This window comes from Grus americana, chromosome 16 (assembly GCF_028858705.1).
Source record: "Grus americana isolate bGruAme1 chromosome 16, bGruAme1.mat, whole genome shotgun sequence".
Taxonomy (NCBI): domain Eukaryota; kingdom Metazoa; phylum Chordata; class Aves; order Gruiformes; family Gruidae; genus Grus; species Grus americana.
Genome location: NC_072867.1, coordinates 14,884,600 through 14,901,049, shown reverse-complemented (window position 1 = coordinate 14,901,049; position 16,450 = coordinate 14,884,600). Strand labels below are relative to the sequence as shown.

General features: G+C 43.3%; 1 protein-coding gene across 5 annotated transcripts in view; it reads right to left on the bottom strand.

Moving 5' to 3' along the window:
- The window catches only part of MLXIP (MLX interacting protein), a 52,438-nt gene extending 36,038 nt beyond the window's left edge, over positions 1-16,400 (bottom strand). The window contains exon 1 of one of the 5 annotated variants that reach the window (XR_008579563.1): positions 15,953-16,400. Coding sequence is in view for 2 of the 5 variants with exons in the window: in XM_054844728.1 (XP_054700703.1) it covers positions 15,953-16,317 (365 nt within the window). In the remaining 3 variants the exon portion in view is untranslated. Of the gene's footprint in view, positions 1-2,333; positions 2,468-9,134; positions 9,206-15,952 lie in introns of those variants that run through there. The other 4 variants (XM_054844728.1, XM_054844727.1, XM_054844732.1 and 1 more) reach the window with 4 other exon arrangements.
- Between the last annotated feature and the right edge of the window lie 50 nt (positions 16,401-16,450).

The window sequence follows — 16,450 nt, the reverse complement described above, 5'->3', positions numbered from 1 at the left end:
GATTTCTGGCACTGGCTTTTACTCAAACATGTCAGAATCAGAATACTCATTACAAAGAGCTGTTTTCCAATACAGATGATCAGGAACCAATATGGTTGTTCGGTGCACCTTCCTTCTCATTTAAAAGGATGTTGGCAAGGACCCCCTTGTACAGAGCTACAAACACGTCAGGAACCTTTTGTGTGTTAAGGCCTTAGCCTAGATTAATAAACTGATCAAGAAGTGACAATCTAGGACTTTGTTTTAAACACCCAAATTATGGTTCAAAGGCTTTTCACACGCAGAGCTTCTGAAAAACCCAAACAAACCATATCAGCGTGGCAGATCAGCACAGCTCTCCGAGCAGCACATAGGGACAGGAACCCAGAGCTGTTTACCGTGCTCAGAGCAACCTGAAACCAGCACTTCTGCCACAGAGGATAGTGTAACATTCTCTGCACAACATTACAAGCCTATAAATATACTGCAAGACTTCAGTGATCTTATTCTGAAAGCAAACGTGGTGTTTTACAAAGAGGAGACATTCCCCCACCTCTCCCCTTGTGAAACAACGCTTTCATACCAGCTGTCTGCAACCAACTCCCTGCAGCATGAAAAACACCAGACTTATTACCAAATTCAGTTATTAAAGACTCGAGACTGCAACAGCACATACAGTTTATTCAAAGTTTATATAAAAGCTGAACCAGAAACTACACAAAAGACATAAGTAGGCTAAAAGGCACCGTTGTGTCACTACTAAGGCTGCTGAAAGATCAAAAAAAAATTCCATAGAAAGATAGTGTAGGGAGAAAAGTCCTTGCAGAGTTAACATAAAGCAGACTGGAATGAGGAAAAGAAAGGCGTTTAAAAAAAAAAAAAAAAAAAAAAGAAAAGCATCTCTCAAAGGTCATGCACACCTCACAGGGAAAGGCTCTACTTAGAGCTTTGTCAGATCTAAGTGCAAACAAATGCTTTGACAATGCCTTCACCAAAACCAGCCCTTCAATTAGAGGTGACCATCACATCGACCTGCGACACAGCAGTTCCTCCTGCCCCTGCTACAGGAGCAGCCACATCTCAAAGCACGGCAGTGAAACTCCCTGGGATTCACCAAAGACCACAGCCTCCTAGGAAGGTCGAACATTCAGAGAACGAATAGTGGAAAACAGACCTTCACCTCTGGGTCACCAGCACACACAGGAGCTGTGGACACTTGTCTGCAGCACTGCAGGAAAGGCTGTGCAAGCGGCCCTTTGTTAATTAACTGGGACACGGGCTGGGAAGCGTACTAATGCTTGTGACACACAATCCTCATCACACTTTTCCCAGACGGCTCTCCTTGCCCATATGGGATTAGAAAGGCCAAGGGAGATGCCTGGTCCCCACACACAGATGGGGAGAGGATCAGCCCTGTCCTTAGGAAAGTGGCTGCAGTCCTGCTGAAGAGTAGTTTGTTACTTTATAATGATGGTGGTTATGGTCATTATGCTCACCACAGCACAGGGCACCAATGAATGTTTCATAGCAGTTAACTTTATAAAGCAGTATTTAATCTCATTATATGTGGTGAGTGTCAGAGAAAGACTTTCGTTTTATTGCAATATAACCTTATTAAGTCATTCCTTTGCTCACAGTAACCACCATGCTTAAATATCTACCAGCAGAACAGTTCAGAAGTTCCCCCACCATTCACCTGTGCACTAGTTAGAAGACACAGCTGGAGTGACTTATCCCCTTTCTTTACAAAGAACACATTTTTGAATGGACCAAAATGGCTTATGTCCCAAAGCAGGAGGTGACTTCCTGAGTAAAACATATGACACTATCAGCACTTTCCTGAATCTTTCTACAAACAAAACAACAACAATCACTCGTCACTAAATGACCCTTGCACAACTCTCTTCTTTGAACCATGTTTTTCCTATAAGCCAAAAATACAAGCAACCAGCCTTAACCTTCACTTGGTAGAGTCCCTTAGAATGCTCAAGTGAAAGGTAAATAACATTTCTTACATGTTTATTGCTATAGAGAGAAGCAACCTCTCTAAACTTCCTAGGATCTGTCTCCGCACTTTAGAAAGCCTGCTATGTCTACACAGCCTGTAATCACCACATGCAGAGGTCAGACCCCAAGCCTACTAATGTGCTAATAAAAACTGCTAATAAAAATTTTAGGCTCCTTAAGCTCTGCTAAGATTTTTAGAGGAGATCTGAGTGTTCTACTTGTATGACTGGATACTGAAAACAGATGGGATGCATGCTGGGCTCCTAAACAACAGCCTTCACAGACCAAAACTTTATTAGAAACAGTATGAGTTGGTTTTTATTGCAGATTTCTGTGCATCTACTTACAGAGTCTCTAAGTTGAGCTGTGCTCTTCGATAACATTTGACGATTTGATAAAATGAGCAAAATCTAACCAGATGGTTCCTATGAAGGGTTAACTATTTCACACAGCAAGAGAGACAGACCAGAACATAGGAATGCCTCTTGTTCCCATGCAGTTTGATTACAGATTACCCCTCCGTCATATGCGGAATGACTCAGACCACAGAGTCATTCAAGTCACAAACATATTGGCCCTCTGCTTTCACAATACAGTGGAATATCCAGTACCTTCAGGCAGCTGGTTGGGAAGGCAGCAGCACAGAACTAGGCTGATATCACAGGAAGTAGCCACGCAGTAACACAAACTGGGCTTATCTGTAGCTTCCAGACGCAAACGCCACTGACATATACTGTCTCGTGCTGCCCTGAAGGCAACACACGTTTCTGCAACCAAGCACAAGCTATAAAATGAGAGCACTCTAAAGCTGTATTTTTTATAAGGCAAAAGACAAGTCTCTTAGTAGAAAAAAGGTTAGCAAACAGTGAAAGTGCTGCCTGACATTTTTTCACAGCTGATACTAAAAGAGTGTCTAGCTCACTCTAGTAGTACTTGGCACCAGACCTCGCCTGCTTTAGCAAGAGCTGTAAGGACGCTCATACAGGTTTGGCCAAAGGTCCGGCTTTCCCAGTACCCGTCTCCAGCAGCAGACACCAGACGGTGCTTGGGGAAGAGTGAGAACAGGACGAGCATGTTTGTACGACACTCCCTCCAGCCCCTCTCAACTGTAAAGGAAAATGCTATTAACTATTACATTAACTTACTTCCTAGAAGTGAATTGGAAGTAGTACATTGTTTCTCATTTTGCTGTGTTTATGGATGTCTTTTTTTTTTCCCCCCATACCTGGGTGAGTTGAATATGTGTACTGATTTGGCAGGTCTCAGCTTTGAAGAGGGACAGATAATGACATTTTTAACAGAGAACAGCCACTATGGTGACTACTGCGATGACTCTGATGCCCCAGCTTTTGGATGGATTTACTTTAGCCTCTTGGCTATTTTGCAATCTCTGCTTTCTATTTTCAACAGGTTTTAGGTGTCAAACATGGTTGCTAATTACCTGAAATAAGTGCAGTTTCCTCCTTGAGGATATCTGTATCTCTGATCAAGTCAGTTCTCCCATCCGAACACTAGGTTCATTTGAAATAAGCTGACAACATGCAAAGAACTTCTCTGGCTCTGTAGCAGATCTAAGTATTTCACAACAATATCCAAATCCTTTGACTTACTCCTTCCTTTCTACAATTTCTATATCCTCAAACCCAGAAAAGTAATTTTTGTGTGTGTTCTCAGGTCACTAACCTGTTGCCCCCACTACACAATCCCTCTGCTCAATTTTGTTTCTCAAAAGCTGTGTTAGAAAGAGCAAAAACAAGTATATCATTCCCTTTCACTGCTTCATGCTTTCCCACGTCTGGCATGACACCACCATATTTTCTATTTGAGTTCCCTCAACTTTCATCCTGTAAGGGACAGATGTTTACCAAGCAAAGAGAAAGCTGGACTAAACTGAAGTATTTGTGCAGATACTAATATGCAGGAGTTTGAATATATATAGGGAAACACTTATACCTTCTCTGGACACTGTACAGAATGAGCTAACATGAGAAGCATGATATGTAACATCCAGACCTACCAACAGACAAGAAAATTTCAGAGCCCATTCCTGAATCCAGCAGAACCTGGACTTCGCTGTGTTGCTTCTCACTCAAATACGGTGAATTCTCCTCATGCAGACAGTTGTCACTGTAAATATCATTAGCAGAGCTTGACTTGCTATGGATAAGCTTACTCACACAGCTACAGCTTCTATACAAACGTTCAGGAATTCATCAGAATAAGCAGAGACCAACCATCCTAGAAAATATCAAATTATATCATTATTTGCTCTGGGAAATGTGGCAGCAGATAATAGCCATTGACTGGCAGATGAGGAATGCAACAAGATCTTCCACTGGCCTCTTCCTGTTTGGCACCACTTCTCTAACAGCTGCCAGGCCCAAGCCCAGGTATTTCCTCTTTTACTTCTTTTTTTAAAAATTTCCTTTTAAATGCATGCCTTTCCTTTTTTACCTCGTTGATAATTTCTGTCTCTGACACACTGCAAAGAGTTTTCAATAACTAACATAGGCTACACCAAGTGTCATACCACAGGACCAAAACCAAAAGTCTGCATAAGAAGAAGATAATGAAGAGCAGTCATGGACTTCAAAGAAGAATTACAAAGAACTGAGATTCCACGATTCATGCTCCATTTGGTCCCTGTCCCTTTGGGAATGGTGTCAATAGCGAAGACAAATAGTGAATAATTTTAATAGCAGCCTAAAGTCTGGATGCAAGATGCAGCAAGAAGAATTTAGCAGAATAGCCTGTGATGGCTCGCATCCACATTCACACGAACGTACAGTTGCTAGATAGTAATTAAACACAGTGGGCCTAAGTTATTTTTAGGTCTATTGTGAAATCCCAACGTCACTTATTTCCAGCTGCTCCAAAGACACAACAATACCATCACACAGGCTCTGTACCATCACTCCTGATGTGATTGTCCGAGTCTAACCCTTGCCCTGCATCAGTATTTTGCTGGGTAAGAATTCAGCCAAGGCAACAAAGCCCCTGGCACAGACAGGGCCATCCAGACAAGAAGAGCGTTTTGGACAACTAGCTCACATGCGCTGGGAAAGTGGTCTGGCTGTTGGGTAAGGAAGTCACCGCATTTGCTGCAGCCTTGCTAGAGGTCTCATAGCCATGCTAGCCAAGGTCACTTTGGTTGACGTGTCCTTGAACTGCTGCAGGCAGAGCACCCGTCACTATGGGACCTTGAGGGAAGGGAGAGTAAACAAAGTGGCAGAGGGAAACGGAGGCCAGGATTTCGAGTAAACATCCCACGCCAGAAAGTTCTGAAAACAATGAACTCGACAGATTCCAGCAGCAAAAGCATCTTTCGTGCCTCTGCAGTGTTTGCTTGGATCTTGTTATGCAGACATATTGCTTAAAAAAACCCCTGCTGATATACGAGGACTAATACGCTCCACTGTTGGACGGATCAGTGAAAAGAAAAGGCCTCATCCTGTTTATGTATGCTTCTGAGGATCTGTTCTAAGCAGTAGTACAAGATGCAACACAAACACTTCAGGACTGCCTTGTATGTGTCTTGCACCCAGCCTGGCAGGACCAAGCTCCAGTATTTACCACAATTACTCTAATGGCGGTAAGGCTCTGGTGTTCACATGAGCTCTCGACACAGTCACCTCTAAAGCGTACGCATAAGCAGGACTCTTTTGGAAGAATACCACGATAGATACGGTATAGGAGGGAAGCAGAGCAGAGGACCACACATATACCACACAGAGGGTTCAGGACAGGGCAGACTTGCACCTTCCCCCCCAGATTTGCAAGACCCAAGTATAAAGAATGCAGCTGCTGTCCCACTTCCAAAACTAATAATGGCAATCCTATTTCTCAAGAAGGCCAAACCTATTACACAAGAGCAAGGCTATTTGGATCTTCTTACCCCCTCAGTCACCCTTAAGGTTCAGCTCTTCGATTCTTGTTCTTATTCACGAGCCAATGCTAGTACAAGTAAACCGCAGCTAACCACCACTTTCACCTCCCAACTGAGGTGGAAGAAGCCTGTTCATGCTCATATAGAAACAAAACTGCAGCAAGCATCAGATCCCTGTACCAGGACAACTCTTTATGGATTAAAGGGAATAGATCTCTCGTGCTTTCCTCCTTTGCTCCCTTAGCTGAAAGCAGCCTCAGCTGTTCTATTTCTGCTCTGAACTGTTTCCCCAAAATTCTGTCCTTTGTTTCCCAAATCACTGAGAGAATGCATAGGGAAATATTGTTAATCTGCAATTTAAGAGAAGCACAAACAACACATATGTACTCTACTCATAAAGTTATCCTCTGCTTGCTCTGGTGTGGTATAAATGAGCAATAAAGATGCCTCTGGAAATCCAGAAAGCTCCCACTATATTAAAAAAATATTTTTCTCTGTATGTAGCAAGACATTCCCACATATAAAAAATTCAAGTAAGAAAAGGCATTAAATATAGCAAAAAGGACTGCATCCGCTCCATCCTTGCACTACACCAACAGCTAAACTAGAAGTAGAGAGATGAGAAAGTCTCTGTATATTACTGTTGTAGATAATGTGCTGTCAATGCAAAACCAAGGATCAAAAAGCTGTCTAACAAGTCATTAAAATCTTTCTGTGCTTTTCTGAAAAAGTGTTCAATTCATTAAGCAGCATGCTTAGCTGCTTAAACAATGGAACCCTTTTCCTAGCATCACAGTATGTCACAAAACATATGATGTCAAAAGGATTATCTGTAGGCCAGCAGTGGTCTTGCCAAAATACACTTACATATAACTAATTAAAGAGAATCAGATTTTTTTCACTAATACCCTGCTAGATGATAATCCAAGTGGTGGCCTGCAGGGCCTTCCCATCTGGCCTGTCACCTTTTGTTTTAGAGTCTCAAGAGGAGACAAAGCAGCTCTGAGAGCCACTCAGAACATCCTGGGCTTTGTACCTCTTTTAAATGTACCTTCCAAGTGGCCGTGGTCCAGATAACTGACCAAAGGAAGGAATCATTTTGCTGTGCCTTGTGCGTAGATGGCTTCCTACAGTCCTCTCCAATCCCATTTTCGATTATCCATCTGATGGCACAGCTGGACAGTCCAACTTTAAAAATACTAGTGTTTCACAAAGGTAACTGTTCTTGAGCTTGCTCTTAAGTAGCACCCAGAGTTTGCACACCTGAAGGTACAAACTGAAGTCTGCTTAACAGAGACGGAATGGCAATTACCAACCATTCACGTTCCCACCACAGCAGAATGGCCAAAGTGTCATTCAGGCTCTCCTTTAACACCACCTCCTCAGAGGCATTAAGCCAGTAAGAGACCTATAAGAGATCATCACATGCACGAGAACAACAGTCAGATAAACACTATCCCCAGAGGATTTCGAGTAGACAAACATCTCAATCCAACGCTACATTTAACAGTGAGGCAGAGTCCAGCGACTGCAGCACATGAAGCCAAGGGAGGAAAGCAGACAAGGAGCCCTCATCATTCGTGCTCACACAGTAAAAACAGTTCCCTAACAGGCAGGGTCCTTCAGCTAACTGGAGTGGCACGTTCACCTTCTGAACAAACCTCTCTTGCAGAAAGGGGTCATGCCTCACCTGGCAATTAAGTGTTTGGCAGCTCAGGGAGGCTGACGCCATTTAGACTTCTAAGCTCAGCAAAACAACTCTCCACAGATGAAAAATCCAAATTCCTTTACAAATAATACAGCTCCTGTCATTCTAAAAGTAGGAGGCTTTTCTGGCTTCTCCAGAAGGCCACCATCAGCAACACACTTGGGAATCCAGAGCTGATGCTCCAGATACTCATGCTTCCTTGGTGACTGCAAAGCACAGCCCTTTCACGAGGAAAGCGATGCCTCTCAGAACCACAACTACCAGCCGCGGCCGTGAGCAGGTGCTTTCAGAGGCAGTTCAGTGAATGCCAAAGGCAGTCAGCAGAACACTGCCTTCCAGAAGCATTATGATTACCATTAAAATACCAGCCTGGTTTTATTACCTTGTAATTTGCATCTGTTGGGTTCCTCATCAGTTACAAGGGCCAGTAGCTTCACTAACAGAGGTGTCAATAAACTGCACATCATCTTCCTCTCCCCCTCCTAAATCTTTTTTTCCATTGGCCTCCTTTCTTTATTATTTCAGTTTGCAGCTGAAGTGTCATCTTTGGTACGGCTTCCTTTTAGACTCCTGTGTTAGCTCACTTCTAAACTTCATGCCTTTGTTTCTCCCTTTCAAAAAGGCCAGGACACACACGTGGGTCTCTGAAGTACTGAGACTGTTTTTGGTCATTTTGAGGAGGGAGAAAGGAAGGAAAAAACAGTTAACCGATTCATCTAAGATCAACAAGCCAAGAAACTAAGGGCTAGCGAAAAGCTTTGTGCTTGTATCACAAAGTAAATAAGCTGGGGCAAACGCACACTAGAACATTTCTGATGGCAATTACTGCTTTACTTACAAAGAGATGTCTATATTAATCATATTATGAATGGCACCAAGACATTTTTTTACGTTCGACACAATCAAAAATTGCCTTCCAACTCCCATTTGAGCAAACAAACGAAAATTATTTTGAGAAGACCATGTTTAGAATTTCTATTCTAGTACTAAAACTATTAGAAGCAATCTGTGGAAAACCCAGTTTTTCCTAGCCCCATTTTTTCAATCCTTCCTGCTTCAGAAACTATGACAATAGTGTAACTCTAGCTTGCACTAAAAACAATCAGATTCAGGATTTTCCATCACTGTCTGAAACACAAAGAACCAACTCTATTTTCTTTGGAGACAACTGAAACAAGGACTTTTCCTAATCATCTTCATAATCATTTTATAGACATGTTAAAGGTTTCCTTCCCAGAGTGAAAGGAAAATTGTATGAAAGCTGTAAAATATTTCAATAGCCATCAAAGACTTTAAAAAGCTTGTCTTTTTCCTTAGAAGTAGCTTAGAAGTTTTGTCTTTAAAGAGACTGCTTGTGCCAGTGACGTTAAACTATCAAAGGACAGATGAGGAAAACTGTAAATGCAATTAATTTCTGCATACAAAGGAAAGGAAGTAGCAAGCATATAGCCTGAAGTCTGTTAATTAAAAATGAAATACCAGATTAAACCCAAAGTGGTCCAAGTTTCTAAACTGATAAGGTTTTTTTTGTTGTTTTGTTTTAAAAAGACAAACCTTTTTCTCTAACAGCAGAAGGAAGCAAGGCAGCATTAGAAGAGCCAAACCAGGAACCCCAGCTCTCCTGCTCCCGTGTTACTGCATGATCACCCATGACTTCCATATCTGGGTCCATCTAGCTCACCCTCTCCCTTTATCAGGCACACCCTTATGAAGTGCTTCCTATCTAACTCTCCCATCACAGATCAAAGCATGGGGAAGAAACGCCGGACTTCTCTGACTCCAGCCACACCTTCAACCACCTACCCTTACTTTCCCTATCATCTTCCCTTTCGTATCTATTTCTCCTGCCCTGAACAGCACTACACCATCATCCTCTTTTCTCCCCAACTTATCATTATCTATTCACCTTCGTCATTTTTACCAGATCTCCTCTGACTACAACTCCAATGTCTTCTCCACAACGCCCCTATCATCCTCAGAGACTTCCCTTTCCTTGCTGCCACTCCGTCCCACCCTGCTGCCGAACGTTTCCTCACTCACACGTGTTCAGTGAGTTTGTAACCCAGGCTCAAACCCATCCAGTCAGCTGAAAGGTCATTTGCTTGACTCGAACTTCACAATTTTTTTTTTCCCTTCCTGTTTCCATCCCTGTGACCTCCTCTATCAACATCAGCTACCCCACTGTGTGGCTTTATCTTGGCCCTTCTAATTCACTCAGTGCACTCCTCAAAGATCCTCTTAATTTTACTCCAAATCTCAGTGAGCTTCTGGCCTCACTCCCTGCCCTCTCAACTCTTCCTTCTTTGCAGCACATCTCTGAATACTGTTATTAGGGGGAAAATTCCACTCACACACAACAACTTAGAGAGTTCACTCTCTACTTGCACAAAAACTGACAGGCTTAAAATTTAAAATGCCTCTCTGACATCTTGGAAATGCCCAGCCATCAGCTCAGTATGGCTACAAAGCTCCTTTTATTCCTTCCCACCACTTTCCAGCTTGCTGCACCACTAGATACCCCTTTGTTTGATTAAGACTAATCATAGCTTAAAGATACACAGACAGATAAGCAGCTGCTGAAGTGACTGTATATCAACTCTGCCTTCCAAAAGAATGGAAATTTTTTTTTCTCCACATGGGAGAGTAACAAACAAGAATGATTCAGTGACCTACTAAAGGAGCATGTGGAAAAACATGACTAAAGCTAAGACCTGAATTTCGAGTTTCTTGGCTTTAATTCCCCTGGCCACTCAGCAGAAAGAAATGAAACCTGGTAAGGGGGAAAGAAGTGGAAATCAATGTGTTAATTTCTGTTGCCATCAAATTGTACTTCATTCAAAGCACATCATAATCATGCAACACAAAGTCTTCACTAAAAGTAATTCCAAATCTCACAGTTCAGCCAAGCTTTTTTCAGATCACGCAAAAGGTATTGAGAACTGGCAATCTGAAGACAAACTAGCTCCTCTTCCCTATTTCAGCAACCTGTCAAAAATTATGATTATGAAATCCATGTTGTATTTAAGCCAGAAAATTAATATTTGTTTACTGTGTGAAAACAGAACTACAACAAAACATGTAGATTAAATGGTAAATCAAAAGATGATATCAACGACGTGTTTTTTTTAATGAAAAACGTGAGCACTGCGCACCACACCTCTGTAGTAACACCCTACACAGCCAAGTCCACAGAAACCACTAAAAGCTTGTGACCTGCAGAGCCACCAAAATAGCCAGGAGCAAAACAAAAAAATGTCGCCCTGTATCTAAATCTGTCTGCAGAATTTGTCTTTTCTTCCCATAAGTCATGTGTAGCCCTGAAGACACCAAAACCTTCATTTCAGCCAAGGCCTTTTCACATTACCACTCTTAAATGTTTACTTTGGCAAAAGAAATATGTCTTTGAAACGAGAACAGCTCAGCAATCTTTCTGCAAACCTTTCTGAGGTTCAAGGTTGTCAAGGTGGAATTTAAAAGTGCATCTTATATAGAGCTTAAAAGCTTGTGACTGTATCAAGCATTTGACATAAGCAAGGTAAGAGGCTCAGTAACAATGTCCTGATTCATATTGCACTCTGAATATAGCATCCTTGCTTTGAAACCCTTAACCATGAGTACTTATAACACAGCAACTCTGCCCAAGTCAGGCTCCATTCATAGGATGAATATAGGTGGTTTTATTAGAGTGATTTCTACAAGCAGCATGTAAAATATATAACTAAATTCTGGAAGTGTTTTTATCTCAAACCTGCTATCACCATTGCTAAGAACTTACCAAAACACATGCTGCATTAACAAAGAATATGTGGCAAACGTGCTTTGGAAACAAGCTGATCCCTAATGTCAGTCCACTGATGAAGGGCATATTTTTGGCTTACATCTACATGATGTGAAGGGGTCATATTGCTAAAGAGGAGATATGAGATCTAGAAATGACCTGGCAAGCTTTTGAAAAGGGAGCCTTCGTCACAGTTCCCAGACCCCACTCTCCTGTTCTGTGCAACTTTAACAAGCAAGGGTTTAGACAAGTATCTGATGCCACTGTTAACACTCTTACCTAAAGTACAACACCTGGCATGTTCCTTAAGCTCTTACTAGAAGGCGAGAGAACTCTGAGGCTACTTAATAATAAATGAGCCTACAAAGTCATCTTCATTTACCCTATCATACCCTACTGCTAAGTAAGATGGACATCAATTGACATAATAATATGTGACAGAAGTTTAAAAAGAATGCCACCCACATTGCATGCAAGTATTATCTTTAATAATTCCCAAAATAAAGCTTGTGCTTTGTGTACATGATGTACATGACCACACACAACTGGCAAGCCCGTTCTCTCAGCTGCTGATACCTTCTCCCCAGCACTGCAAGAAGGGAACCTTCATAAATAAAATGAATGACTTACATGGTTCCAGAGCTTGACCAACCTCTTATTCCTCACAAGGCACAGATAAGACACACTGGGTGAGTACTAATGGAAGTCTGGACTGTCACTTATCCATTTTACACCTAGAGAAAGTAACTAAATAATCAACTTCAGTCTCCTTTTTCCAGGAGTAATACATTGTATTTCCTACTCCCTGCAATGACTACATTAGTCATGCCAGCACAATTTACCTCTCTGCCACCTCAGCATCAAACCCTAGACATAAACTAGCACAATGCCACTGATTCCTACCGCACGTTTCAGAGCTTCACAAGTGGAGCTCAGAATATGAAGACTTGTATTTCCAAGACCATGTTTCAGGGTTTGGACCTTAAACAAACTATACATCATTTCCAAAGAAGAGTTTTCCATGGGGTAGTCTAACGTCCCCATATTCCCACCTGCTCGCGCAATAAATGGTTTACAGTGCCCTTTCGTAAAGCATAATTTTCACTTCACGTAAGCCTTCAGCCTGCATTCTACAAGGAGCTGAACATTATTCTTCTGCTGAAGACAACAACTCTCCAAAATGAAGAGAAAAAATTCTTCTGTCCCAATCTCAGGAAAAAAAACTTCGTGATATGCTGTGGTCAGAACAATTCATAATACAGTTCAGTTTGGGGAAGTTACTTTTGCGTAGTGTAATTATTTGGATAATTGTAAAGTTATTAAAGGACTTTATTAAATTAAGTATCAAGATTACATATCATTTGACTTAATTCTGCTTAATAACCATGGGAGGCCATATAACCATTAGCATAGTTTCTCATTAGAATGAACAACGTCAAAGGTAGTTGTCATTTCAGAAAGCACTTTTTTTTTTTTTTTAAATCTTTTTGCCTTTAAAGTGGCCTGCCTGCCTGCCATAGGTCAATTACAGCTACCTACGCACATCAAGTTCCGCAAGGTCACATTGTTTTAAAGGGCTGAGGTGAAGGGGTTAAAACAAGAAAACCAGGATTCTTTTACCTTCATCAGTGTGATACAGTTCCCACACTCCATCTCATGAGAAATACGTGTGACATTTAGATAAAGTACAGACCGCGTGATACCTGTTGTAAACCCTAACGTTTATAAGTAACTTATTGATTTAGAAGATTGTTTTAATCTCCTAACTGTACAGGGGAGTATGCTATGGTCATATTTTCCCCTGTGAAATGGCTCATCTGAAATAAGGATTTTCAACCTGCGCAACTGGATACGTGACTGAAACAGCTATGATGAAAATTAAAATCAGGTTAGCTTGTACTGCTCAAAGGCATGAGGGAATCACTTCCCTCGTGTTCAGAAATAACTTTTTTATCATAAAAAGTTCGACAGTTAACAGCACAAAGCCATATTAACAAAAAAAAAAAAATACAGCACAATTAAAAGAGCCCAGGCTACACTGTGCATCCCACTGCAAAAGTGATTCAGCATAAATTGGGTCACTTTCAAACATAAACCATCCTAGGTAATGACCAAGGTAATCTAGAAAAGCTTTGCTTTCTAGCTTGTTGGTAAAGCTAATGGCTACCACATAATTTGTGCGTCTTTTTAAAACTTTAAACACTGAAATACTAGCAATGAGTGTCATGTGTAAACAAACATTACACACAGAGCTCTGTTACAGCAACTTCCTTGTTTTTGTATTTAACATAGCTGCATCACCCCAGCTCTAGAAACATGATGAGTTAGCTCATGCCCCTCATTGCTGGTTCTGCAACAGCCACAAAGCAAAAGCCACACTTCTTCACCTTTTTGTTTTAGTTTTTGGTGTTGGTTTCCACACACATAACCCCCGAGTTCTTTTCTAGAGTGAATTTCTATCCAGCAAAGGCAGTACGAAACCTGCATGTTTTGTCAGTGCTAGATCAGATAGGCAATACTGGGAAAGATACAGCTGAGGCAACAGCAATGAAAACATCTCCATAAGCCAACCACTACTTCTCAAATCAAACCTGAAGCACAGCACAAAAGACAGTTGCTGTTTACCCAAGTGCCATACGCTCCCCAAGGAGGATATGGACACACAGACTGCTTTAAGGCAGAAAGGTTCAATCTATGTGCTTAATCAATCATTTGTTAAATGGCAATGACTCCTCATTTCATAACCACGTTCATCACCCCCAAATTAGACTTTCCAAAATTATTTTAATCCTTTTCAGACCCAAGTTTACAATAGGCAGATTTAAAAAAATTACCACAAAGCCATCGAGTAAGTAGGCTGAATCTGGGCAGAATGTTTCATGGTTGCAACTAAGCAAACCTTAAGGTATCCAAGTACAGAAATATTAAGAATATACTTTTCTTTGGTAGCCTCTAAGAAGATTTTTTTTGCACCTTGCCTCATGCTACCACCAAAGAGCAGGATAAAATTATTTCTGCTAAAATAGATTTGGTGCTCAATTCACGCATCTACATCATAATTTGGTATTGTTAAATTTGTATAACGGAATTATTCCTTTGCATTCGATGTGATCCTTGGTTTCAAAATCCCAAGGATACACTAGTGGAAGCACAACACAAAATAAAGCTGATAGGGGCTGATGAGAAGACACGCATGAGAAGTCTAGTTCCATCCCTTATGACACTCGTGGTTCCTTTGCATGTTCCTCTCAGCTTGTACAATAAAGGCAGACTGGTTGATTTTTAGTCAAGTTTTACATTTTTATCTCTCTTGTAAATGCAAAGAATGTGCAACCATTGTACGCACCTATTTGAGGTTCACTCTCTTGCCAGTAACTAATAACTCGCTTGGTAAAAATTATCAAAATGAGATTACTTACATTTTCTCACTAACTGTACAGAACAGATAGTTCTATTGTTTCCTCTTCATTGAGCAATACTTAAATAGAGGAATTTGGGGTGGGCAAAGTTAATTTTCTTTTCGCAAGCTAATATGGTTCCTGTAAAGGAAAATAAATATTTCTGTTGATATGCTCAGAGGCTTTGCCATCATTCCTTTTAATCAACTTCCAAAATATGCTCAATGGAGAACATCAGATTGGATCCAATTTCTGCTATATCACAAGGAACAAAAGACTCGAGCAGGCATACACCTTTTCAAAACACTTCTATTCCATAGCTCTGCCTCCATTTTGGATGACAGACAAAGGGAGTAAATGTGAATATAACGCCTTATTAAATAGATGAAAAGCAAAACTGAAGTCTAAGCAAAAGGCACAGATAAACCCAGGAAGTGCTACTACCAACTGCAACCACCGGAACAAAGGAAACAATGACAGATCCCACTTTCCTGAATTTATTATAAAAATAACATTTTTGGGGAAAAAAAAAAATAAAGAAAAATTGGCCGGTTTTCACACAGAGCAGGGTGCAAACGTTTACTTTGCCCTTTAAGGACTTCTCCCGAGACTCTTTTCAGCACTAGATGTTTCCACTAACTTCCAGCCTGGCCGTGAGATGCTGAGCATTGCCGGTGCCACCGAAGAGCGCGCAGAGGCAGCGCGTGCTGCCCGGCCGGGGACGCGGTCCCGCTTCGCCTCACACCCCAACTCCCTCCCTCCCCTCCCGGCCTCGCTGAGAACGCGATGACAACCCCTCCGCTCACCCCAAACCCAGCGAGGGCTGGGGCGACGCTTTGCCGCCGTGGTCTCAGGCCTACGGAAAGTGCCCGCAAGGATCTTAAAGTTCATTGAAAACAAAAGCGACGCGAACACCCACGCGTGGAGGGGGGGATATCACCGCTGAAAGGCGACGCCACGCTGCCCCCACACCCCCAGGGTTCCCCAGCCGATCGCCTCAGGCCTCGCTCGCCCCTCACCGTGCCCTCGGGTCCCCGGCCCGGTCCGCACCCCCACCCCCCCCCGACGCCCAGCCGGGGCTTTCCCCGCGGTCGTGACTCACCCCAGGAGCCACTCGGCCCCTCCGCGCCGCCCCCAGCCCGCCCTGCCCCGTGCCCCCGGCCCCCGCCCCGCGGCCCAAGGGCGGCGGCCGGTACCTGTAGGCCAGGGACATGCACTCGAATAGCTTCGTGAGGGAGGCGTCGATGCTGAGGCGCCCCCCGGCGCCGCTGCGGGCCGCCCCGAACTGGTAGGTCTGGCAGGTCTGCTCGTTGACCGTGTCGAAGTCGTAGCCCTTCTTGGGCGGGTGCTCGCTATGCGGCGACGAGACCATGAAGTGGCCCGAGTGGATGATCTGGGGGCCCGGGGGCTGCCCCCGCCGCGGCCCGCACCGCCGCCCTCCGCCTGGCGAGGCGCCCCCATCGTCCGTGTCCGACGAGTCCTCGTCGGGCTCCGTGCGTGGAGACAGCGGCCCCGCCGCCCCGAGGAGCCGCGCCGGCCGCATGAACACGTCGGCGGCCATGGCCCCGCTGCCGCCAGCCGCCCGGCCGAGCCCGCCGCCCGCTCTGCGCCGCCACCGCCCCACTCCGCCCCGGGCCGGCCCCCACCGCTCCGCACCGCCCCGCTTAAAGGAGCCGGAGCGTCCCCGCCGCCGC